The sequence below is a fragment of the Petaurus breviceps genome, unplaced genomic scaffold (assembly GCF_028583685.1).
Source record: "Petaurus breviceps papuanus isolate PSGF00001 unplaced genomic scaffold, PetGlider_PUasm1.0 90556, whole genome shotgun sequence".
Taxonomy (NCBI): domain Eukaryota; kingdom Metazoa; phylum Chordata; class Mammalia; order Diprotodontia; family Petauridae; genus Petaurus; species Petaurus breviceps.
The window spans coordinates 4,391,217-4,418,701 of NW_027187273.1; the positions used below are offsets into that span (position 1 = coordinate 4,391,217).

Genomic DNA, 27,485 nt, shown 5'->3' on the forward strand with positions numbered 1-27,485 from the left:
CTACTACTACTACTACTACTACTACTACTACTACTACTACTACTACTACTACTAATCATAGTAGTTAACATTTATACAGCACTTACTATATATATGCCAGGCACTATGCTAAGAGCTTTTGTGATTATTATCTCATTTGATACTCACAACAACCCTGGGAGTTAGGTGATATGTATTATCCCCATTTTACAGTGCAGGAAACTGAGACAAACAAGTAAGTGATTTGCCCAGGATCGCACAGCTATGGATGGATTTGAACTCTGGTCTTCCTGACTCCAGACCCAGCCCGGACCTCCTCCTACCAAAGCAGATCTGCAATAACTTTGCAGCTTATCGTTTGAGAGTTGAATCACATAGTCAATATGTATCAGAGGTCTGTGGTCCTTGAACCTGGGTCTTCCTGACTCCTATTAAGCCACAATGTCTGTCTGTCTTTTTATATTTCTCTTCTTTCACTGTATAAAGACACCTAGAAACCATCTATTGTAAAACTAAAGGTCTTCTTCACCATAGATAGACATTTACCAACACAGCAAACATTTAAGTCTTTACCAGGTAAATAGCACTGTGCTAGGCCCCGAGGGGGGATTAAAAAGTTTATCTAAGAGCAAAGAGCTTATAGTTTTGTAGTGGGGATAGGATGCCAAACAGGTAAAATACACAGTATTATGTGATAAATTCATTAATGAGTCGAAAAATACTGTGCTGTGTGAAGTCTACAGGGGAAAGGTATTGCTTCTCACTGGGAACAAGAAAGTCTCCCTGGAAGAGATAACCTTTGAGTTAGGCTTTAAAGGATGGGTAGGAATTCAGAAAGTGAAGAGGAGGTGGGAAGACATTCAGATATGGGAGAAAAAAAACTTGAGCAAAGACCAAGAGGCAAGAAAGTGCAGTATATGTCCAAAAGGCCAAGATTTATTGGTTTGGTTATAGTATAGACCCCATGGAGAACAATAATATAAGATAATTCTGGAAAGAAAGAATTGGGCCATGTGGTGGGGGTGCTTTAATCATCCTCAAGTGAATGAAACAGCACTTTACTCAGGAGGCACTAGGGAGCCAACAGAGATTTTTGAGCAGGAGAGTAACATGATCAGAAATATTATTATGGTATTAGTGTCATAAAGATGATCACATGAAGTGGTGGGAAGATATATTGGGAATACATTACAGTCATCCTTTTAGAACTGGATCTATTAGGAAACGATGACAAAGGATAGGTATTGATGAAGTCCTGATAGTAGGTGGTGCCTGTGGGAATAAAGCAGAAAGGGTAGAAAGAAATGTAGCAATGACTGTATGGGAGAGATAAGGAAGAGTTAAGCGTCAAAGACAGTTTCCAAGTTATATGTATATATGGGAATTTGGTGAGTATGATGGCGAAGACAGATACTGCAAAGTCCAAAAGGAAAACCAGAGAATGAGATTGTTTTGAAATATACACAATCTGAGTTGCTGGTGGGACATCCAGGTGGAGATGAACTGAAGACAGATCATCTCCGGAAGAGAAAGATCAAGAATATAGTTTAAGGAATCATCAGCATTATAGGTAGTTGATGAAACCATGGGACCAAATGAGATTGCCATGGGATTTCACAGAGTGTGAAAGGAGAAGAGGCCTCAGGCAAGCCCTTGGAGAACATTCATGCAGAGAAGGAAGGTAAGGAGACAGCAGAAGAGAAATGAGGAATGACTAGAAAGACAAGAGAGTTAGGAGAGGGAGGTCTCTCTGAAGCCAGGGGAGGAGAAAGAATCCTGCGGGAGGAGTGGCCAACAATATTGAAAATTTCAGAGGTCAAAGAGAGTTAAGCCTAAAAAAAAGGCCATTGAATTTGGTGATTCATCATTGGTGACCTTTGAAAACAATAATTCCAGTAGAGTGATGAGGGCAGAAGTCTGATTTCAAGTATCTAGGAAAGAGTAGGTAGTGAGGAAGTGGAAGCATTGGGTGTAAGCAACTATTTCAAGAAGTTTAGCAGTGAAAGGGAGGAGAGGACTGGAGGGTGTCTCAATGGCATTGAAAGGTCACAAAAAGGCTTTAAAAAAAAAAGACTGGTGAGACTTAAATATGTTTGTGGGATGTGAGAGACTGAAAATTCCTGAGGGGGGGGGATGATGCCTGAGGCAAGAGCACCATACATGCATTAGCCGTGGTGAGTCATGCAAATAGTTCAGGGGTGGGCAACCTGTGACCTCCAGGCCACATGTGGCCCTTTAGGTCCTCAAGTACAGTCCTTTGAATTTCAAAGAATTGTAAGTTCCCCACCCCTGGAGAGTTCTTCTGTGACTAGAAGAAAGGAGTGGCAGCTAGGTGGCACAGTGAAGAGAGCACTGGGCCTGGAATCAGGAAGATTTGTTTTCAAATCCAGCCTTCAGACACTTACTAGCTATGTAATCTTGGGCAAGTTACTTAACTCAGTTTCCTCAGCTGTAAAATGGGGATAATAATAGTAACTACCCCCTAGGATTGTTGTGTGAGGGTCAAATGAGATAATATTTGTAAAGTGTTTAACAACAAAAAATGTTAGCTATTATGATGACGGTGGTGGTGATGGAATGGAGAAGGGATGCATTGAAGGAGGTCATTGATTTAAATGCTTTATTAGAGCTTTTCAAGAGGGAAGAGGGGCAGCTCTCACACTATCAGAAATGCCAATGGACACAGAGCTCTGGCAGAAGTGCAAATCCTCACAGATAAAGACCACCAGAAATCAAATGACTTACTAATTTGTTCAGTGTTTTAACAGAGAAATCATGCAGTTTTGTCCCTCTTCTGCACCATATCTGGAGATTACTTTGCTCCTTTTGAACAACCAGAAATAAAACATTTATTCTAGATTATTTTAAGGTGTCAGTGATATATCTGCCTTCTTGATTAGTCATGAAAAATATACAACTTTAGACAACATAGATACAGAAAAAACTTGATTAACCAGAACTCAACTAATCATTGTCCTGAAATTAACAGTATCTTTGAAGCCTTCTATCTCTAGGAAGGAAAAAAATTATAAAACTGGTTGCTACTGAGGATTCATGAAAACTTCAACTGTTGGGGGCATCCTGAGATCATGATATGTAATAACATAGCACTTCAAAGTTTGCAGAGTATTATACATACATCATCTCTTTTGATTCTCACGACAACCTGGGAGGTAGGGGCTGTTATGGGATTATGAACATCATTATTAAAATAGAAACCATACAGTTTTGCAGATGAGGAAGCCAAAGTTCAGAGAGGTTAAAGGGGCTTTAGTATCTGAGTCAGGATTTTAACCCAGGACTTCCTGATTCTATCAGCACACTATCCACTATGCCTCACAGTGGCAAGCAGTATAGTATACCATTTCTCTCTCTCTCTCTCTCTCTCTCTCTCTCTCTCTCTCTCTCGGTCTCTCTCAGTTTCTCTGTCTCTCTCTTTCTCTCTCTCTCTCTCTCCCCCTCTCTCCCTCTCCCCACCCCTCTCCTAGTCCTACATAGAAATATGGTCTGAAAGTCTTCAAACTCAAGCCAGCAAAGGAAAAGTCAATTGTGGACGAGACATTTTAGGTCAATTCTCAATGATAAAAGGGTTTTCTGCATGATTTCCCCAGTTATCCAGAAAATTAAATTCAGTAGAGTTTTTATCCCCTGAATCCTACATTTAATTGAGGTTGGATTGGATTTGTAAGCTATTCCATTATTCTTTGGTATGTCACAAAGCTGGGAGAATCCTGAGCTTTGCTTGAACACTATAGATTTATTTTAAAATCCTGAGACCACAAAACAATTTTAGATTTTAGGGCTGATACTGTTCAGTTTGAGACATACAGCAGAGGTTAAGAAAGCCAAGAAAAAGCTGATGTGATTATTCCTTCATTAGTAAGTGGCAATGATTTATTGTCCCCTACACTGTTTAGTGAACCCGAGACAAAGTGATTTATTCCTGAGAAGTTGGTTTTTTTCTATCTTCTGAGCAAAGTCCAGTAAAGAACTATGGGTCACAGCCTAGAATTGCATGGCTTGTCACTTCTCATATATATCTTTAATGGCCCGGGGTAATTGTTGCCTATACAATGACATCCTCTCACTTCATTCCCTACTTGCAGAATTCACTCACAATAAAAACTTCTTATTGTTCCTATCAATTCTCAACTCTTTTGAGGTCTATCAATGAATTCTCAAGCATGTATTGTGCCTACTGTATGCCAAGTATTATGCTAAGCAACATGAGGGATCTAAGACCAAGCAACATGGTCCTTGACCTCAAGGAATATAGAGTCTAGTTGGGGACACAATTCTATTATGGTTGAAACACAGAACAATATGAAGAAGCCTGTACCTATTAATGATCATTTTATCCTTCAAATGGTGAAAAGTGTCAAAGACTCCCGGAAGAAGCAACTACTTAAGTTAAAATGCTCGTTGACTGACTGACGGGATTCTTGGAGGTAAGTGACTACTCCATCATAGAATTCAAGACAGACAGAGAGAATGGAAAGCTGGGCATAATCAGAAATAGGCTCAATATTTTACAAGATAAGATTTCAAAAGGTAAATAAAAAGGAAAGGTAGGGTGAAAAGGTCTAATATTCTATGGTATAAAATCAGCCCAAGAGGTATGGGAAAGTCTCAAGAATGAAATTCTGAAGTAACAAACAGATATAAGTCCAAAGGGAAAGAAAAAGGAAGCTGTCTAAAGAAAGCAATGGAAATGTACAGGGAAAAGACTTAAAATTTTAAAAGGCAAATATATGATGTCTCCAAAGCCTTAGTGCATTTTTAATCTTTGATAGCTTAAAACTCTACTAAGACTTTTGCAGTACCCTGTGTAGAAGATGAAAGCAAGGGTAGGAAACTGAGGATGAATACAAATGAGTACCCTGATCCCCACAATAATACCATTAGAAGTATCAAAGCCCAGAATGTGCTGAAGCTGAATGTGATGAATGTTAAGGATGACACAACACGGTATTTATTTAATCTGTGTTGGGAGCAAAAAAATGGATGGGAGGGGAGAACTCCTCGGTGTGTATGGGATCATGAAAATGGACCGCAGTGACAAGGTTGTGCACTATCTAATGCTTATTTTACTTCTCTTTTCTCTTCCAAGGAGAATAATCTTTGGACTTAGAAGGGGAAAGAAAATAATTGTTAAGGAGCAGAAACCAAAGAAAAAAGTGAACATGCTAAAAGAGAATCTATCAGTTCTTAATGAGTTAATGAGCCAAGATGATGACACTCTAGGATGCTAAAAGAACTGGCAGATGTTATTGCCGAGACATTGTTGATGGCTTCCAAAAGATTGTGGAAAATAGAAAAAGTGCCAAAGGATTGAAGACAGACAAATGCTGCCCCAGTTTTCAAAATAGGGAAGTGGGTGAGATCTGCAAATCCCAAGTCAATAAGCTTCCTGACAAAACTCGAGAGCATATTATCAAAGGAATTGTGTGTAAGTGAAGCAGTGGTGACTAGAAACCATGGCTCCATGAAGAGCAAATCATGACAGATTAACCTTTAAGACTGAGGATGGTCGGGGAAGCTTTTAAATGTGCTATAGAAATAAGATAACTGGATTTCAGAAAAGCATTCAAGAGAGTTTCTTGTGGACAAGTTGGAGAGCAGTGGTCTAGATAGTAAAGGTGGGTAAGCTAAGAGCTGGCTAAAGGACAGGACCCCAAAAAATAGTCTCTAATGGGTCAATGACTCCTTAGACAGAAGTTTCTAGTAGAATTTCCTGAGGATTTATCCCAGACCCTGTGCAATGTAATTTTTCTATCAATGATTTGGGTGAAAAATATACTAACAAAAGTTGCAGATATTGCAAGCGAGGATAGATAATAGTCAACTCACTGGATGACAGAGTCCAAATCCAAAAAGATCTGTCAAGGTAAAACAATGATTCAAATTGGACAAATGTAAAATTTTGCACCTGGGCTCAAAAAATTAACTTGACAAGTTCAGAATGGGGCAAATGTGGCTATATAACAATTCCTGTGAAGATGTGGGTGTTTAGTGGTCTGAACATATTTTCAATCATATCATATTTTCAACAATGTGACATGGTAGCCCATTCACCCCCCCCAAACCCCCCCCCGCCACAAAACTAATTTGGTCTTAGATTGCATGAAGAAAGACATAGTGTCTCAAATAAGAAAAGAAATAGTTCTGCTATACTCTGCCCTGATCAGACCATGTCTAGCATACTGTGTTCAGTTTTGGATTCCACATTTTTTGGTTATGTACTTGATTAGTATCCAGAAGACCACCATGATGGTGAGAGGATTGAAGACCATCTATACTAGTATCAGAAGCCATGAGGGACATAATGCCAACCTCCAAGTATTCAAAAGACCTACAGATGGAAGCAAGTTTAGAAGTGTTTGACGTAGCTTCAGTTAGTGGAAGTGAACAATGTAGAGGAGCCAGAGAACCAATTTAAAACTTGATATAACATAAGGGTGTTGTTCCATGCGATCTCTAAGGTCCTTTCAATTCTTATCCTATGATCCTAAAAGTGGCCATTTAAACCTTCCTGGGGAGTCTTTAGGTAAAGGTTGGATGACTACTTATCAATGATATTGCAGAGATGTTTATTAATAATGTATAATGGGTCTAAATGGCTTTTGAGTGCTTTTTCTAAATCCAAGACCATGATTCTATACTAAATGAATATAACAAAATATTTTTAGTATTCTGAGAAGGGAGAAATTATGCTTTTCTAGGGTAGAGAGGGGAGATTTTCCAAAGGTGGTAGGATTTAGGCTGGGGCTTAGAAAAAGGAGACTTTATTCAATAACACAGAGAAGAGAAGGAGGTCAAGTCTAGTACTAAAGTGTATAAAGATAAGATTTAGTTAAAAATCAAACATTCCTTAGAAAATTGGCTTTAAAAAATAAATGTGAAATGCAGATAGTGACATTTAGGCCATTAAAAAGTTAGTATTCCTATGACAAATGGTTTCCTTGCTTTGCAAAATAATTCACTCCAGACAGAACTATTTTAGTGATTTCCTATACTTTTTCTAGGAAATATTAGGAATATTCCTATTATTTTAGTTAATAATGGATTGCCTTATACTCTTTTATAATACTATATATTATTCAAAGCAATTTGATCTGTACTCCCCCAGTTTATCAAACAGGAAACTGAGGACCAGAGAGCTAAATGTTCATTCAATCTCTGCCTGAACATTTCCAGTGATGAGAAACTAACTGCCTCATGATTCATTTTCCACACTACATCTGAAAGATCTGAACCACTAAGTCAATGTTATAATCCCTGGATAGCAGGGGCAAATAGGTAGTGGCTAGAAAAGGTCATAGGTTTCCTGATGCTCTTTTAGTACTTTTTTGATCATGCTGATTTCCTTCCTCCTTCCTAAATTTTATTTGCATGAAGCTTTAAAGTTATTATACAAGAGAAGGGTCCAATTGAATTATTCTTGTTGCTAATGGTGATTGCATAATTCCATGGGAACAGGGACCACGTGACAGCATAGGAGTGGAGCAGATCACCTGAGGGCACCCTAGGGAGAGAATTCCAATAGAATGGCTTTGTTTTGTCTTTTTAACCTGTTTCTAAACCTCTTCCTGGGGGAATAGGAGAACCTCTATTTCCAGGTTACATCTGGACCTATAAGTACTGCTTCTGTATTTCATTTTTCCCATTCTCCTCTGAGATTAGAGGAGTAAGATCAGGCTGCAAGTGTGCAACAAACCACGTGTGCCAAGGATGGTCAGATTAGAGTGGGAAGTAGACTGGGTTTTGAGGCTGAGAAATCAGAGTGACAGTCCAGACCCAAGTCTACAACTTATTACCTGTATCACCTTGTGCAAGTTACTTCAACTCTTTGTATTAGGACTGAAAAGCCATGGGAAAATCAGAGGCTCCAGCAGATAGAGCATTCACACAGCTATTTGTAATTATTTATTATCTCCCTGGATGATCAGTGAGAAAGAGCAGTGGTTCTGAAGTCAACCCAAATGGTTTGGGTTCAAATTCCATCAATTATATTTCTTGGGTTACTCTGGGCAAGTCCCTTAACTTCTCCTGTCCTTTCCTCCTGTGTAGAAAGAAAGGGGTAGACCTCTGAGGTCACTTCCAACTCTAAATCTATTTTCCAAGGTGACATTTAATAATTTTAAATTTTTTAATAAATATTTGTTGAATTGAGTTTGGTGAATTCTGAATGTAAAGAATGTTAGACCTAGGACAGGTAAAAAGACAGGTTCTCTCTCTCTCTCTCTCTCTCTCTCTCTCTCTCTCTCTCTCTCTCTCTCTCTCTCTCTCTCTCTCTCTCTCTCTCTCTCTCTCTCTCTCTCTCTCTCTCTCTCTCTCTCTCTCTCTCTCTCTCTCTCTCTCTCTCTCTCTCTCTCTCTCTCTCTCTCTCTGTCTCTGTGTGTCTTTCTGTCTCTCTCTTTTTCTGTCTCTGTCTATCTGTCTGTCTCTCTAGATCTGGCCAAAGAGGTGTGTGTTTCCGAGTTCTACTGTTTATTCTTGGGAAGCAATTGCCAAATTGGAGGATGGTAATGACCGGAGCTGTCAGATACGAGACAGTTCAATGGCACAGTTCTGACTCCCCAGTAGTCTTTTCACAGGAAATGAGAATGTTCAGGAGAAGCAACAAAAGAGAGCTCATCGCATAATCAGTAGTTTCCTAAAATCTGCCAGATTGCTCTTCAAAAAGATTGAACAAGATTACAATTCCATCATCAGTGAATGAGTGTCCTTATCTGTTCCTTCTCTACTCCTCCAGCTCTTATTTTCATTGCTTTTAATAATTCTTTCAGTCTTCCCAGGTGGGAGAGGGCACCTCAAAGTTATTTTAATTTGTAGCTCTGATTATTAGCCATATTGAACATTTTTTTCAAGTTGTTATTAACAATCTGTATTTCTTATTTTAAAGCTCTCTCCATGTCATTTGACCATGTGTTATGGAAGTGGTATCACCACTGTGACTTTTAACAGATCCTTCCTTCTATATTTTACAAGTCAAGTTTTTATCCATTGTAATTGACCAGTCTGCTATTTTTCTTTTAATTTCATGATACAGAATTTTTTTAGAATTTCCTAGTCAAGTACATCTATAGGAAGGAATTACATCTGTAATAATGCCTTCTATTCATTGTATCCAAAAATGAAAAGTCTTCCCTTCACAATTATTTTTTCTCCAAAAGATTTTTTCAAAGATCCACCTTCTTTTTCTCCCATCTCCCCTCATCACCGAGAAAGCAAGACAAACGTATCCTCCACAACTGACAGAAATGCTTTGTACCATCTTTCCCATCTTTTTGTAGGTTTTTATTTTGTTTTATATTTAAATCCAAGTCACTTGGAATTCATTTTGTGTAAGATAATGGGGGAGGGGAAGCAACCAATTTTATCAAATATATTTGTTAAATAATGAATCTTCTTTTTTCTTTCTGTACATTCAATCTAATACTAATCTCTTATATACATTTGGTTGGACATCTGCTGTAGCTATCTTATTCCACTGATCTATTTTTCTCTTTTATTCCCAGTACCAGATAGTCCTAAGGATAACCACTTGTAATGTCTTAAAGTCTGGGAGTAGAAGGCCACCATCACTTTTCAGTGTGCCTATTTATATCATCGCCTATTTTTCCATATAAATTTCATTATGATTTTATCTAGTTCTATTTTTAAAAATCCCCTTGGTATTTTAATTGGTTTTATACCCAATGTGTTTTTAAATTGGAGAGTACTGTCATTTTCGCTATATTAATCTGACTCACCTATAGACATTAAATGTCCTTCAAGTTATTGGATTCTTCTTTATTTGGGCTATAAATGTTTACAGTCAGATTTATACAGGTCCGGTGTATTCCTATCATAAGCTGGGTTTCTGGTAAAGGCTAGGGAAACTCAACCAAGGTTACATTAAGTAGGTTAATTGTACATTAGGTAGGTTAAAAATCAAATATTAATATCTATTAATAGATCATCCAACATGATCAATTAATTTGGAGATATAATAATAATAATAATGAGTCAACATGTATATAGCACCTACGTGCTAAGCACTTTTTATGAATATTATCTCATTTGATCTTTACAACAACCCTGAAAGATAGGTGTATCACCAATTTATAGTTGAGGAAACTGAGGCAGATGGAGGTTAAGTGATTTGTTTATGGTCACACAGGTATTAAGAGTCTGAGGTTGAATTTGAACTCAAGCCTTCCTAACTCCAGGCTTGGTACTCTATCCACTGTGTCACCTAGCTCCCTAAAAAAAAAAAAATCACCAGGATCTCTGTAGTTCATGTACATATATATATATATGTATATATATATATATATAATATTGTGCAAGAATACTGTAGATAGTATAACATGTTATATATCATTAGCATATAATATAATATATAGTATATTGTCCTCCTCTAAAGTCCTCCTATATAGCATTATCATGACTTATCATGACATGGAGGAGACATTGGGTTCAATGTTCATCAGAGGACAAGCCTGGTTATGTTCAGAGGGCGTTATTGGAAGGCTGGTTACCAGGTCATGCCATTATTCTTCATACCATTAGCTCATAAAACTTTATGATAAGGCATGTAAGGATTGTGTTCTACATCCCAGAGGGAATACCTTGTATTAATTTTGGAATATAGCATATTGCTTGCCTTCTCAATGGGTGGGGTTTGGATTCAGTCAAAGGGTTGCACTTGAGGACCTAGAGTGCCACATGTGGCCTCGAGGCCTCAGGTTCCCTACCCCTGGTGTAGAGCTACTGGAGAGCAGGGGAACAACTATAACTTACTGGTAAAAAGAGTTCTATTCACAGCAGGCTACTCAGACCCTTGAAGCGCTATGTGACATATACTGCTAACAGACAACCCGCTCCTTGGACATTTCTCCACTTTCCTGTACATAAATAGGTTTTGTCTTCTGTCTCCTTTTGCCTTCGTTTTCTACAAGTTGTTTCCATAACCAGTATTTGTTATGGCTAAAGGAAGGAAAAATCCCTCATCTTCCCTAAAGGTTGTACATACACATATTGTCATAAGCAGAAGTGCTTATGAATAATACATAATACTGTGATTGTGCTGTGGTGCTTTAGCAGAGGAAGGTAAAGAGAATTAGAAAAAGGAGGAAAAAAGAGAAGCACTTCTAGGCATTGGAATGTTCTCTCTAAGAATTTCAGGGAAGTTTACAAACTTGTCATTAATTTCATCAACCTCTAAGAGAAGTAAGCAGTCAGAATGAAAGTTCTTAGTTCAAAGAGGAAACTGAGGAAGAACAAAATTAAGAGACTAAGAGAATCTCCCTGGGAGAATCAGTGACAAGACCAGGAAGCCATGTACTAGTCCTATTCATTATACTTCTCATTAAGTCTTCCTGAGTCACAGAAGGAAGGAGTGGAAACCAGTCATTACTATTTCAATATGTCCCTTAGCAAAGCTTCTGATTATGCTCAGGAGGAACCAGTTACCACATAATCTGTGATGATATCAGAAATGTGATAGGAAACCATACGTTGCCACTCCCCTTCTCAAAAATCCATAATGGTTTTCCATTGACTATCAGATTATGGCTAAAATCCCCTGCCTGGATTTCAATCTATCCCAACTGGATATTCAGTCTAATACAACTTTATCTCCCATTGCTACTCTATATGAAATTTTTTTAAAATTAACTATATTTTAATATTCATTTTAATAAAATTTTGAATTCCTAATTTTCTTCCATCCTTCAGCCTCATCCCTACCCATTAAGAAGGCAAACAATATGATATCAATTATACATATGAAGTAATGAAAAACATATTTCCATATTAGCTATGTTGCAGAAAAAAAGTAAAACTAAAGTGAAAAACATATGCTTTAATCTATACTCATAAATCCTCAGTCCTATACATTCTTTATTCCAAACTGGTCAACCTCTTCATTACCTTCCACATATGTGGTATTCATCCCAACCACCAAACCTTTGTTAACGCTTTTGTTTCCACAAGAAATATTCTCTACTCTCTGCCTATCTAAATCCTATTCCTTTCAGTCCTGTCTGTAGCCATCATCCTGGGAAATAACTCCAGCAGAGATGCAACCTGGCAACTAACTAATCCTTCAGGTACTATAGAACCCATTGAACACTCAGAAAGAAAAAAAAAGTTCTTATCACCATCCCTTGGAACTGTCAAATGGTTCAACATCAGTAACTTTATCAGTGGAAATTATATTAAACAAAAAGCATGGCCATCCTCTTTGCCACTGCCACTTAAGTTATGGGATCTTTCCAGATGAAACCTTCCATATATGATGTAAGCTTCTTGAGGGCAGGAACTGTTCTACTCTTCTATTGCTATCTCCAATTCTTAGCATGGTTCTTTGGCCATAGTAAGCAAGAGAAAATAATTGGGGAATAAGAAACTGGCGAAGTGTGGGACTAATAGCTGTGGGAAGTCAAAGAAAGAAGATAAGGTAGGCTAGAATGATCATAGAAGGCTTCAGAGAACATGGAACTTCAATTAGATCTTAAAAGATAAGATCGATTGGATAGGTAGAGGAATAAAGAGGACATTTCAAGTAGAAAAAATAGAATGAGGAAAAGTATGTAGTTGGGTAATAAGTATGTATATAGAAGGGACAGTGAGGAGATTAATCTGACTAAAGTTAAAGGTTGAGCTGTGCAATTATGACTAAGTTTGACCCAACAGAAGAGTTAAGAAAATGCCCCTCCCTCCCTTCATTGGAGGAGGGGGGCTGGGAGTTTGGAATGTTACATGTGTTGGCAGATGAAGTAAATGTGTTGGTGGGTTTTGCTGAACTATGTTTTATTTTTGAATCTTTTTTAAAAGGGAAAACTTGTTGGGTTGGAAAGGCAGAGGTAATAAAGTTGAAAATGAATACAAAGTAAAAACAAAAGACAACAATTTTAAAAATAAAACGTTTGGGTTGGGGAGTGTGGAAGATAATTCCAGAAAGGTAAGTCAATACAAGATTGCAGAGATCTTCAAATACCATGCAGAGGAATTTGGATTAGGTGCAGTAGAAAGTCACAGGGGAGATATAGACAGAGGATTTATTATTTTTTAAAAAGAGATTCGTGACTGGTACATTCAGTTAATGTGCATAATCTGTAGCATTCAAGCCTAAGATGGGGTATCGATACTCATTACTACATATTCTTATGCCCCTTTTCTTCTAAAAAGCCCCTTAAAAATTGCTGCTTGTGAATGGACAGCACCTGCTTCTCAGGACCAGCGGGTTCAATGGTTGTTCTAGTGTTCAGGTGAGAATCCTTAGGATCATAAGATGAGAATTTAATTGAAGCTTGTTTGAACAGGTCAATCAAGAGCTTAATAAAAAATTACCCATTGACCAGAATTCTTAACTGTCCTCTAAGATACCTCCTTATGGAACAATCCACCTACAAGTCCTCTGCCAAGGGCAGAAACAGTTCTCGAAATAAACTAAGGGTTTCTTTGTACTACAAAATGATTCTCTCCACAGGCCAGGATCTAGGGCCCTAGAATTCTGTGTTCATACCAGATGCCAATGACACCAAGGCCAGAATCCTTCATGAAATCTTTCTCAAATATACAACAGGACTCACAGTCTGAATCACACAGTCTAGAAATAATATAATGCCCCAAATACTTTACACAACTCTCCAAAGAGTGTGAACTCCCTGAGGGCAGGAACCCTCTCTTTGCTTCTTTCCTTCACAGGGGTAGACACATAGTAAGCATATGCTCAGCTGTCTTGAGTAGAAACTTCTAGACCTCCCCTCAGTTTACTCTTCTGGCAACAGATTCCTAGTTAATACTCCAAGAAACAGGCTTAGCCTCATTAAGCAGAATCCAGAAGACTGACAAAAAGTTTGATTTTTGTCTTGCCACTAGACTTCAAAGACTCAAAAAAGAGATAGTGAGGCTGATCACTTAGACCCAATTCACTTGCTACTGTAGTAAAGATATCACCCATGATGTCATTGGGCCTCTTAAAAAATGCAGGACGAACAACACAACATACCCCAACCCATGACAGCAAAGATCCTATTCACTGAATTTTGGAGCTGAGACTCAGGTTTTATAGAAAAAATATAGAGCAGTGGTGTCAGACTCAAATAGAAATAGGGGCCACTAAATCTGTACAAAAAGATTACCGTAGGCTACATACTGACTTAGAAAACCACATAATAACTATGTTCTATTGTATTTTTAAATGTATTTTGTTAATTATTCCCAATTACATTTTAATCTGGTTTAGGCTACACTAGGAAGTGTTGCAGGAAGGGATGTCTGATTCCTCTGATTTAGAGTATCCCCATATGAAAGGCATGACAGTCTCTAAGAAGCTCTTTGTATTTACAACAATCATTGCCTTCAGAATCAGGTTATTGAGAATTCAGGCCCAACTCTGACTTAGAAAGGTCATATATTCTCTGTCTTTATTTCCTCATTTGTGAAATGGGGGAAATATCAGCTGGACTTAGGGTACAGAACTGAGATTAGAACCCTATTAATTATGAGACTGCTGTTCTTTCCATTCTACCATGGTGCCCCTATAGTGAGAATTCCTCACTTGCTGGTGATAGTATTCCCCAGGAGAGAAGGGTGGTAACATGTTGACTGATTACTATGGTACAATGATATTCAGATGACAGTTTGTAGAGCACAGATTGCCTGAACCTAGATTTTTGCCCAGGTAACATCAGATCATTATATACTTGGGAAAGAAGCCCTGTTCTCTTTTTGCTTATCAGTTGATCTCGATCTCACCTATAATGATCCTCCCTGATACAAGGGGGCAAATATAAAATGGGAGCTCTTAGGGGGAATAGGGAAAATGCCTCCTTGATGCCCAGTCTGGGGCATCTATGAACCCTCTCTGAAAAATGAAACTGATCAAACACAGGCACAAACCCAGAATGACTGGGTTCCAAAGAACTGAACTGTTAATAATGTTGGAAGCACATCCAGAGCTTAAAAAGAAAGCCATGGGAGCAGGCAGAACTGAGGGCTTAAGGATAGGAAAGGGTGCAAGAGTGGAAGGGTTACTGATAGAAAGTGCATGAAGATGAGACAGGAAAAAAAGCAGCAGAAATCCAGTGAGTACTTTGTTTTGTGATTTCTTCCAGTAAGGGAGGTCTCCTCCACCAAAGGAGGCGGGGTGACATTTCAATGGAAAATGCCGAGACTTGACATTAAAAATGCAAGGAGTATCTCAGAGCCAAGGAGAGTTCAAGCGGCCCTCTGCTGGGTTTCCCTGGCTTCCTCTGGGAGACCAACAGGCTCCTGCCCTGACAGTAAGCCACAGAGGCAAAAGAAATAGTCTCAGCCTGCAGGCATGAGCCCTTTTTTGCTTCCCTTTGGAGACTTCAAAACAATCCAGCAGCTTAAAAATAACAACCAACTATATCAACCAGCAGAATCATCAAAACACTGTCAAGTATCGATTTAACAAAGTTCCCATATAGACTAGCCTTACCCTGTTTTAATAATGTTTCACACACACTCCCCTGCTCTATCCCTGGGTTTAAAGACTGACCTAGATATTATTATGGATTCTGGAAAAAAAAAACACCCAACTATCTCAGGGTTTCTTAACCTGGTTTGGTGTCTGTGAACTTAAATAAAAATATTTTTAAAATAATTATTTCAGGAAAATTACTTCCCTTGTAATCCTTTGCCTTTTATTTTATGCTTTAAAGTCATTACTCTCAAAAAAGGGTCCATAGGCTTCACTAGCTTGCCAAAGGGGTTCATGATACACAAAAAGGTTAAGAACCCCTGGCCTTAAACCATCTATTCTAATCCCTTTGCATTAAAATGAGACAAATGAGGTGAAATGACTTGACTTTGGTCAAACAGCTAGTTACTGGCATAAACAGACAGTTGTGGTCTCTTGACTTTCAGACCCATTCTCTTTCATGAAATCTTGCTTCTTCCCCTTACTGCAACTAAGGTATTCTTAGGGGCGGCTAGGTGGCATAATGAATAGAGCACTGGCCCTGGAGTCAGGAGGACCTGAGTTCAAATGTGACCTCAGATACTTAACACTTACTAGCTGTGTGACCTTGGGCAAGTCACTTAACCCCAATTGCCCGCCAAAAACAAAAGATTACAACTAAGGTGTCCTTGCTGGGTTGGCCACACCCTTTGCTCTCCTAGGGCAGTGGGAATGCTGTGGATTTAGAGATGGAGGACCTGATTTCCGATCTCTGTCTCACTTCTTACTCTTTCTGTGGAAGAGTACATGGGCATATAGTTGTTCTTCTAGGCTTTTATTGCTTCTCTGTAAAATGAGGGTGATCTTGATGATCTCCATGGTCTCTTCCCAGTCTGAACCCTTTATTCTGCAGATGACCTTGCATTCCCTGCCCTCCAGTAAACACTCCATCAAATGAACTCTCCAAGCAAATAGTTGTGTCAAGCCAAGAGCCTGACCCTGTCCTCACCCTCACCCCCACCCTCTGAACTCCTACGCTTTTCTGTAGACAGAGCCTGGGATTTCCCTGGAGCCCAGAGGGTGAACCCAGTTCTCTCACATCTCCTTTGTCTCCTATCTCAAAGGCACAAAGATCCCTGGGCCCTGGGTCCACAGTGAAGGACTTAAAAACTCTAAGAGAAGAAGTTGAGGCCCAGATCTACTTCTATGTGACCTGGGTCAGTTTAGCTAGCCATTCAGAGCCTGTGCCTCTTGGCAAAGGATGCTCTACAAACTTTGAGAGATTGGTATGAAGATGATTTATGACTGAATAACTATAAAGGACATTTTATGAACAAAGTTCAGGCAGCATGGCATACTGAATAACTAGGACACTGGACTTGGCCTGGGCTAAAACCTTGCCTTAGACACTAGTGATTGACCTTAGACTAGTAACAACTTGTAACAAGTGACAACAAGTAACAGCTGAACCTTTCTCTACCTCAGTTTCCTCACTTGCAAAAGGAAGGAGTTGGTCTCAGTGGCTTCTAAGACCCCTGTTTCAGCCCAAAATCTATGGTCCTATTAAAAAAGGAGGTTGAAGGAGGAAAAAGATGGGTCCACTTCCTCCATTGTCTCCAATATGGAGGAAGGGATGGAATTTATTTGAAAAGACCATAAAAACTTATCAGTGCAAATTATTATTGTCATTAATTTCTTACACTGTTAGGTGACTTTTCAAATGTATTTTACCATTCCAACTCTTCTCTTGAAAAGAAAAGACCAAAGAGGGTAGAAGGAGAACAGGAAGAGAATTGTTTAGGTATTTGAAGGGCTGATATCTTGAAGAAGGATTAGACTTGGTCTGCCTGACCCCAGAGGGTAGAACTAGGAGCAATGGACCGAAGCTATAGAGAGGCTTAATAGCTACTGTGTGACCATAGGCAACAACTCAAATATCTGGTTTATAAAATAAAAATGATAATGCCTGTAATACCTATCTCCCAATATTATTATGAGGATTAGGTGAGATTACATATGTAAAGCACTATATAAATGTAATCTATAGTTACTGGTATTAATGAAGAAAAGCTTCCTATCAAGGGGAGCTCTGCAGAAGTGCAATGGGCTACCTAGGAGATAGCCACTTATCAGCAAAGTTATAGAAGGGACAAGTTTGACTAGATGAACTTTTAGGATCCTTTCTGGATCTTAAAATTCTATAGCACCTGGAGGCAGCTAAATGGCAGTAGATAGAGCACTGGACCTGGAATCAGTAAGACCTGAGTTCAAATCCAGCCTCAGATACTTTCTAGCTGTGTGACCCTAGACAAGTCACATAACCTGTCTGCCTCAGCTTTCTCAACTGTAAAATCTATTATATAGATAATTAACAGCACCTGCCTATCAGGATTATTGTAAGGATCAATGATATGACATTTGTAAAGCAATTAGCACATGGTAGGCACAATATAAATACTTATTCCCTCACCTCCCTGTAGTTGGAGATATTAAGGGACCTTCTTTAAGTTATACTTTGAGGGCTAACAGTCTGTCACAAATTGAGAGAATAGCAAAGCTGGAAAGGACCTGAGAATTCACATAAGTCCAGTCTCCTCATTTTATAAATGAGGAAACTGAAGCTTGGGGTAGGTTAAATTCTGGGTTTTATGGCATTGTAGCAAACACACTGGCCGTAGAGTCAAAAATTTCATACTCAAGCCCAAGCTTTCCCCTTGGGTACCTTTCTCAACCTCTCTAAGACTGAGTTTCTTATCTATGAGAAATTATATCTATGAAATGGAAATTAAGTTATTTTATACTACCTGCATCATAGGGTTGCTGTAAAGAAAGTATTTTACAAGCTCTAAAGCACATAAATCTAAGCAATTATTATGGTGACGATTATGTGTTTTTTTCCAAAGTTTGCACATCTACTGATGCTTTTCCTAGGATAATAGTGCCTTATTCACACTTGTTGATTGACTGATTGCAGAAAATTAACTATAAAGACATCAGCTTAGCCCTTAACTCTATGAGGAAATTGACGATATAAAAAGCCACTTTCAAGATCATCTCCTTTAACAGCCCTTGTCAGGGTTTCTTCTTACTCTAGCTTCCTAAGAAAGAGTTCTGTAATCCAAACAAGAAAGCCCTCTTCTATAGGCAAAAAAAATATGTTATGCACAGGTAAGCACCTGCCAGGGGCAACACAGTTCTAGTATACATATACCAGAGCAAGGCTAAAAACTGGCCTCTGGAATGTGAATATGAATGAAAACCACTGGGATCGTGTCTAAGCCTAGAAAGCTGTCTGTTCTTAGGAGAAGTTAAAATGTGTCTCATACTCAGGCAATAAATAAGGATAATCCATCAACTGGCCAGCTTCTCTCTATGATAGAGTGCTACACCCTAACAGCAGAGTTGCATCCGTGAGCTAAGGGAATCCCAGAGCCTGAGTAGCTGGTTTATATGTACATCTATACCCATACCAAGAGTTTGGAAAACCCATACCTTTGCTCATTGGTTTAAAATCTGGGGATCCATTCAACCACACTCCCAATCTGTACTCTGGTAAAGGATGCAACTGGCCAAATTCTAATCTCTCCTTAAAAACATACACATGCTTCCTCATTTTCCCAAATTGCTTCACCAGCTCTCCCAACCTAATTTGGCTGACCGGAACCACGAAGGTCAGTGGAAATAAAGAGAAGGAAAGGAAAAGCGAGTGAAAAGGAAAAGGTGGGGGGGGGGGGTGAGAGTAAGGTAAGAGAAATAAGGTAAATGGAAGAGGAAGAGGGGAATGAAGAAGGGGAAAGGGGGGATGGAAGTAGGGAGAAGGGCAGAGGAATAAGGGAGAATGGGAAGGAGAAACGAAAAGAGGAAGGGAAAGAAGATGAAGGAAGAAAGGATAGGGAAGCAGAGAGAAAGTAGGGGAAGGAGAAGGTAGAGCCAGAGGGAGCAGGAAAGGAAGAGAGGGCGCTTACCAGTGGCTGAGTGCAGACTCTCCAGGCTCCAGTACCGGGACAGGACTCCTCGCATCCCCCCGCCGCCCCCGCCCCGGCCGCCGCACACCACCCCGCTGCTGTCGGAATCGGAGCCGGGGGACAGTCCGGCGCTGCTGCCGCCGCTGCTGCTGCTAGTGCAGATCTCTCCACTGGTCTGCCCGCTGGACTCGCTGGGGCATTGCTGGGTCCTCATGCAGGCGGGTCGGAGCTCGAGCCACAGGCTCTGCGGCGGCGGCGGCGGAGGAGGAGGTGGCGGTAGCGGTGTCGCAGGACAGGAGCCGGGGCTGCACGAGGAGGCGCCGGAACCGGGGCCGGCGCTGCCGTCGGAGAGCCGGGCGGAATGCGGAGCTCCGTCCCTGTCCCCACCGCCGCCGGTCGGCTGCACGATGCAAGCTGACATCATGGGGCTCCGCTAAGGAGGTTCCCTTGGACGGGATCTGAGCGCCTAACCCTCCTTCGGCTTCGGCTGCAGCAGCAGAAACAGCAACAGCAGCTTGGGGCTGCGATGGGAGCTCGGGGGAGGGTCCAGAGGGGAAGCAAAGTTGGCTCCCACCGGTGGAAACCGAGGCACGTCTCAGGTCTGCATTCCCGCTCCAGCGGCTGGGCAAGGTGCCCAAACCTGGCGCGGGAGTATGAGGGGGAGGGGGAGGGGGAAGGCGGGAGCTGGAGGGGCAGGTATTCCTTTGCTGTTTTTGCCAAAGTGCCTAGGACCAGGGAGACCTCCTCCTGGAGCTCTTGGAGAGGGCAGACAGCAGAGGTGGAGGTCAGCAGCACTGACAGGGCTTTGAGATCTGGACGCTGCTCAGCAGCTTGGGTGCCCCCTTCTCCCGCCCCTAAGCCTCGTTTCCTGCAAGGCAAGTGCAAAGCCACCCAAGCAGAAGAGCCAGGATTGGAAGTGTCAGGGGAAGTGGTTAATTTCCATAGTGCATGGCGTTTGCAAAATAATATTAAGGATGATATCGACAATAGTGATGATGATGGCGTCGGCAAAATGCAGACAGACTGCACTAAGGATCCCCCCGCCCAAGTCTAACCTGTAACTGCGGAGCTGCGGACATTCCTGCCAGACAGACCCTGCCTTGAGGCCAGGGTCCTGGAGAGAAGCCCTGACTCGAAGCTAGCAGGCAGAGGTTCGCCTTTCTAGTAACTTCCAGAAGTCACTTAAAGAGAAAAGGATTAAGCTGAGGGGGCGATCGATGGGGTTGTAGAAAAGGGCTTCGCTGCCAGCGGAACCCTGAGAAGAAAATGCAAAAGGTTGTGTCCAGCAGCAGCCCTAGCGATAAACCGGGTGCTTGCGACAGTTTCCGCCGGGAGCCGTGCGCTTTCCGTGCTCAGACGCTAACCCCAAGCCCTCTGGGGTCGTTGTGGCCCCGGAGGTACCCAACGTCGGGGCTGCTATTTGCTAGAAGTCTCTAGCACTCAAGGATCTACTGCGGAAGAGAGCCTGTGCGCATTAGTCAGACGTCTCAATCCTGAAAGCAACGTCGCTGCAGTCCTACACCAGGCTACACCCGGCTCCCACGCCAGGCAGTGATTTAAAACCCAAATCTGGCAACACTGACCGACAGGTTATTGAGAGTTTCATCGTTCCAGGCAGTCTGTATAGAGGGAGGGTGAGGGTAGTGAAAAATACAGATTCCCCCTGCCCCCTTCGAGAGGAAGGAAGGCCCTCTTGGAGAAGCAGAATACATAAACATACCAAATGACCAAAGAACATTCTTGGTACAACCCACTGACAAGTACCAAGGAACACAGCAAAGACTGAGAATGCTACTAGGCAACTAGCAATTAACATAGACAGCCTTGTCTTGTAGTTATTTATACTCCTACTGTCTTATCTCCCCAACTAGACTAGGAAGCTCCTGGAGGGCAGGAGCCAAGTCTTAGACATCTTTTGTTTCTCCACTGTACTCTTGACCTTAAGGAGGCACTCAAATATTTATAGAATGAAAGGAATAAAAATAGTAAAATAAAAAATATCAAGGGAATGGGGGAAAAAAAGTAGGAAGGCAGTAGAGCTTTGGTTAAAGTCTTGAGAATAGAATGAAGCGACCTGTTAAAGGACATGTGAAATAGTGGAAAATCTTCTAGCACTGTGCTAGAAGTCAGGAAACCATAGGGAGATACAATGTTGGGATTGGTAGAGCCCCTAAAAATCTTGTAATTATTTTTACAGATGAGGAAACTGAGGCCCAGAGAGGTTAATTTCCCCAAGTGACAAAGCTTCTCTATTTTCTCAGTCCATGTTCTTTCCATTATGCCACAGGGTGCAGTGGTCTCAGTTCTGCCACTAATGGAATCTTATGAGTGTCAGACAAGTTTCTGTACTGAAGTTTTTAAAAGGAGCTAGTTTCTGGCAAATCAGGTTTCCTTTTCTTCTCATCCTTTCTTGTCCCACTCACCCACTACTCCAAGTCTTCTTTAAGCTCTTCTGATGGGTAATTAAAACAACTGGAAATGGAATAGTATGAGCCAGGATTCAAAATTCTTCCATTTTCCAAAATTCTTCCACTTCCAAAAAAATTCTTCCATGGCACTGTGTGCCAGTTCAGTCTTAACGATATTAATAAAAGTTGGCACTCATGCAGCAATTTAAGGCTCGCAAAGCCCTTTACATAAATTCTCTGATTTGAGCCTTATAACACTATAAAGTGTTTTTATTATCATCTTCACTTTATAGATGAGGACACAGACTTAGGGAGATTAAGGGATTTAACTCTAAGATTCATACTGTTACTAACTGTTAAAGCAGGATTCGGACCCAGTTCTTCCTAACTCAAATCCAGTACCTGATCTTATACACCAGAGGTATGGGCCATTCCTGAGTCAGATTAACATATAACTGAGAAATATTTAAGAAAATAAAATAGAATAGAACACAGATAATGTTACTATGTGGTTTTCTAAGTCAACAAGTATCCACAGACATTTGATGAAAGATTTATCGGCCCAGTTTCTATCTCAGTTCGACAACACCGTGGTACAGCACACGGAGTCTAGAAACCTTCTCACATTATTTGATGTTTGATCTGATCAGTTCACGTTTCTGGTGACTGTGGCAAAAATAAGTAATGTATAGTAGTTATAGCACTAATAGTACCATAGACAATATGAACATCTGAGTGACTCCCTGAAGCTCCCAGATAGACTTACCCAATCTTAGAGCAAAGACAGACTGTATTAATTCAGATTTACTTTTATAAAGAAAGGGATGATTCTGTGAGGAGGGGGAGAAGTCGGGCTAAGTTTGAGAATTCCAAATTGTATTCTTTTTAATTAAGCTTTTCACTTTGAAGTATGCACAGTAACTGTGATTAACTTTATTGAGCAGTTCCAAGAATCACTCATGCTAGACATGCTTTAATAAACAGAATACTTACTGTTAATTAGTACATTGTCTACAAGTTGATGATGCTAATGCACTGAAAACAAATTATATTAAATAACTTGAACACCCCTTGCTACTGATCACCATTACTCATAAACCCATTCTTCATCTCTAGTCCAAAGGAAAACTGACCCACCCCTGTTTAAATTATTTATAATTTCCAAATTAAAGGAGCTTAATAAATTACATATACAGGCATGGACCTAGGATTTCATTGGTATGGTATATCTCCCAATATGGAAACTCCCTCTGCCAACGCAGGTGAGAAGCTCCTGGAGACATGGTCATGGTCACAAAGCTACTATTTTTTTTTAAAGCAATTGGGGTTAAGTAACTTGCTCAAGGTTACACGGCCAGTTATTATTATTTCTGGGTGTGGTGCTGAGTTTCTGAGCCCGGATTTGATCCAGGTCATCCCGACACTGGAGCCGGTGCTCTTACTCGCTGAGCCACCTGGCCGCCCCTAAGCAATTGGGGTTAAGTAACTTGCTCAAGGTTACATGGCCAGGTGTTTCTGGGTGGGTGCTAAGTGTCTGAGCCCGGGATTCAATCTCCAGGTCTTCTCAACACTGGAGCCAGTGCTCTTACTCGCTGTGCTACCTGGCCGCCCCAACAAAGCAACTATTTGTCAAAGGCAGAACCAAATCAGGTCTTCATAATGTCAGGTCTACTATATCTGTTCACTATCCTGTGTTGCCTCTTGACTAATATACTTCCCTCTCGTCTGCTAGAGAGAAACTAGGCACATTGAGTCTCAACAACTAACTTTCCCAAATAAATATATACATATGTATGCATAACTATATATGTGATTAATACCTTCAATTTCCACAGCTCCTTTCTACCCGAGAGATATTTATGATTGGGTGTTAATGGAGCAGTTATTTCCATTTCCATTAAGAACAGGACAAAATGCAATGAATTTCAACTGTAGCAGAAGGGATTTAGATTAGACCCTAGAAAGGCCTTTCTTGCCTGTAAGGGCAAAGAGAAATTCTGATGTGGTGACAAGGGAGGTTGTGGAGTTACTTCCTTTGGAGATCTTGAGCAATAAATAGGGGTAGACAATTCTTTGTTTGGAATGGTTTGGCCTGGAGAAGGATGGCCCAGATAAAACCCTGAAAGTTCCCTTCAGGCAGAAAATTAAATGATAATGTAGCTGATGTCCTGCCTTCGAAGTTCCCTGTTCATCACTTTTCTGGAGTTTATGACTCCACCTAGGTCAACTGTCCAGTTATAGGGAGGTTACATAGAGGACTATTTGGGGAATGTCTGACATCTGGCCACACCTTCCCAAGCTAGTCCAGACAGGAGCCAGGCAGAGTCATCCCTGAAGATTACAGAGGTTCTTAGAAAAGCAGAAGAATCATTCTGAACTCCTATAGCACATAAAAGAGTCTTGTCCTAGATCATATATTATCTTATACTGTGAACTGTTTCCATGGATGCTAGTTTTGTCTCCCCACCTGGACTGTAAGATTTCCAAAGACTTCGGCATCCGCATTCTGCTTGAGTTCTCTGTAGCCTTTGGCACTGTTGATTACCCTCATATCGCGCTTGATATTCTTTTCTCTCTAGGTTTTCATGACACTGCCCTCTCCTGCTTAACCTTTGCATCCAGATCCTGTCCACTAACCATGTGTGTCCCTAAGACTTTAACCTGAACCAAGTTTCACTTGGTGATCTCATCAGCTCCCATGGATTTAAATTATCATCTCTATACTGATGTTGCCCAAATCTATATAAGGGTCCCAGCTATAAGGTCGGTCAGTCCTTTCCCATCCTACCCCTGAGTTGCTTGAACATATTCAGGGGACTTAAGGGAAAAAAAGCCCAAAGAAATTAGCACTTTTCTCTTTCTTAGGCTGGCCTCAAACCTTAGGACACATTAATTAAAGGAGAGTGTCTTAATTGTGAAGTCTGCAGGCTTGCCCCACCTCTCACTTTCAGTGACCTACTCACCATCTGCTCTGTTCTCTTGCTCTACCTTTCACCCTGTTTGTAAACATACAGAAAGCCAGTGCCCTCTGTGTTGTGTTACCCTCACAGCTGGTACCAGCATTTTCTGCTTAGTTCTGTCATCATAGTCTATTCCCATACTCTAGACCTTTGTGACCTCCTCCCATCAAAATCAATTCCTCAGGTTTCTTAATAAGCCGATCTATATTAATGTATTCAACTACCTTCTATTTAAACTATTTATCTCTTAAATATTCACTTCTTTTGCATGTTACCTTCCCAATAGAATGTGAGATCCTTGGGAAGGATTGTCTTTTTGGCCTTTTTTTGGTATGCCAAGTGCTTAGCACAGTGTCTAGCATAGAGTAAGCACTTAATAAATGCTTGTGGATTGACTGACTAATGGAAGCTAAAAATTTTACCCCTTTCTAATAGTCTGTCTTTTTTTAGTATGTTTGCCTTAATTCTAACAGGGCAATTTCTGGTACTTTGAAGGCTCTTTTGGGATACACACACGTGTGTGTATGTGTGTGTGTATAAGATATATATGCAGAAGGGGCAGCCAGGTGGCTCAGCGAGTAAGAGCACTGTCCCCAGTGTTGGGATGACCTGGGAGATCAAATCCGGGCTCAGATATTCAGCACCATACCCAGAAATAACTGTAATGTAAATAACCCATGTAACCTTGAGCAAGTTACTTAACCCCAGTTGCTTAAAAAAAAGATATATATGCAGAGAGAGCTAGAGATTTATTTATTAAGCACCCACTATGTTCTATGCATTGTTCGAAAAAGAATGAGACTATTGCTCTCCAAAAGAGTTTCATGATCAAGAGAAGATGGGAAGTAGATGTATAATTATATACTAAACAAATATAAAGAGAATACAAAGTAATGCAAAGAAGTTAAATTACAGGCAATTACAGAGGGAATGTATTAGTAGTTTGGGGGAATTGAAAGTTTCCTGTTGAAAGTAGAGCTTAAACTATGATTTGAAGCCAGACAAGGATTTTATGTGGCAGAGGTGGGCGATGGTATAGTCCAGGCATGAGAAACAATCTAGCAAAGTGTGTGTGTGTGTGTGTGTGTGTGTGTGTGTGACAGGGATATCTGTAATGGTAATGGCCGTTGCAGCTACAATATCCAGGAAGGCTGGAAAAATGTTGGGTCCAGGCTGTGAAAGGCTTTAAAAGCTAAACAGAGGAGTCTATATTTGATCCTAGAGGCAATAGGGACCCACTGAAGTTTACTGAGTAGGGGAATGGGAAGGTCAGATTTGCAATCAAGGAAAATCACTTGGGCAGCAGTAGCAATGAATAGAACGGACTGGAATGAGGAGAAGCTTAAGATAGGAAGACTAATGAAGAGTTAGTTGCAATCATCTGAGCAAGAACTGATGAGGCCCTGAACTGATATAGTAACTCCATAAGCAAAAGAAGAGGTCAGACGCAAGAATGTTGTAAAGGAGAAAGGGCCAATATTGGCTCCTGATTGTATAGGAAGGACAAGAATGAGGAGGAGTGAATGATTATGAAGCAAGGATATTGGAAGTATGGTAGGGCCTTCAATAGAAATAGGGAAGTTTGGAAAAAGGAAAGGTTTGGGGGAGAAAGTTAATGAGTTCAGTTTTGAACATGTTCACTCTAAGATGTCTTTAGGATATCCAACCAACAATTACTGATGTAGGATTGACATTCAGGGGTGGTGGTGGTGGTGGGGTCTGCATATATAAATCTGTGGATCATCAGCATAGAAATGACAATCAGAGCCATGGGAGCTGATGAGGTCACCAAGAGAGGGAGAGTCCAGTGAGAGAAAAGAAGAGGGCCCAGGACAGGTCCCTGGAGAGCACCTATCTTTAGGATATGTATGATCAGCCAGCAAAAAAGCGATGTAGGAGTGGTCAGACACGAGGAGAACCAGGAAACAGTTATATCACAAAAACTTAGAGAGGAAAGAGTATCCAGAAAGAGAGGGTGATACCAGTGTCAAAAACATGGAGAAAAGACTGAATAGGAGCATAATACTTACCTTCAAATATTTTAAAATCTGACCTATAGAAGAGGTGGCATTGATTCCCAAATAGTTGCATGTAAAAAAAATTCCTGTAAACTGAATCATATTAGAAATATGCTCTGAGGCAGCTTTCTGTTTAAAGAAATCGTACAAATCTTTGGTAAAGAAAATAGCTTACCTCAGTTCCTCAGTCATATGTATCTGGAGAATCAGGAGCTAAACCCTCTTAAGGCTGTTTTCAGTGAGGTAGGCCTGAGTGCCTTAACTCCACACTAAACTAAAATCCGGAATTTCCAGCCACCTCTGGTTCTGAGATACTATTTTCAGTTGTAATATGGCAGCACAACTTGGGACTTCAGAGCTCTCCCAACAGGCACATTTCCCTAGTACCAGAGCTGCAATCAGGATTGGATGGCACAAAGCCCCCAAATCTCTTCTTTCATTCTCTCCCAAGAGGAAGGGAAAGCATTTTCTCAATAATTGATCTGCAACCTCTTTACAACTCTAGATACTTCTGAGATACATAATTATGAGTTCTGTTTATGTGACCTTAGTTCAAACCTTTCTACTTAAGCAACTCTGGGCCTCGATTTCTTGTCTATTAAATGAGAGGATTAGATAAAATGATTTCTAAGGTTACTTTCAGCTCTAACGTTCTTTTCTCATCTTTTCCTTCTTTCCTTTTCCCTCCTTTCTTTCTTTCTTTCTTTCTTTCTTTCTTTCTTTCTTTCTTTCTT

General features: G+C 40.5%; 2 protein-coding genes across 8 annotated transcripts in view; both read right to left on the reverse strand.

The window, feature by feature from the left end:
* The window catches only part of PLEKHB2 (pleckstrin homology domain containing B2), a 457,251-nt gene that overhangs the window by 377,208 nt on the left and 52,558 nt on the right, over positions 1-27,485 (reverse strand). The window lies entirely within an intron of this gene.
* The window catches only part of ARHGEF4 (Rho guanine nucleotide exchange factor 4), a 533,634-nt gene that overhangs the window by 196,049 nt on the left and 310,100 nt on the right, over positions 1-27,485 (reverse strand). Inside the window, exon 1 of one of the 7 annotated variants that reach the window (XM_069063359.1) lies at positions 19,366-19,916. The exons of the other annotated variants lie outside the window; for them this stretch is intronic. Coding sequence (XP_068919460.1) covers positions 19,366-19,789 — 424 coding nt within the window. The 5' untranslated portion in view covers positions 19,790-19,916. Of the gene's footprint in view, positions 1-19,365; positions 19,917-27,485 lie in introns of those variants that run through there. 7 annotated transcript variants of the gene reach the window in all.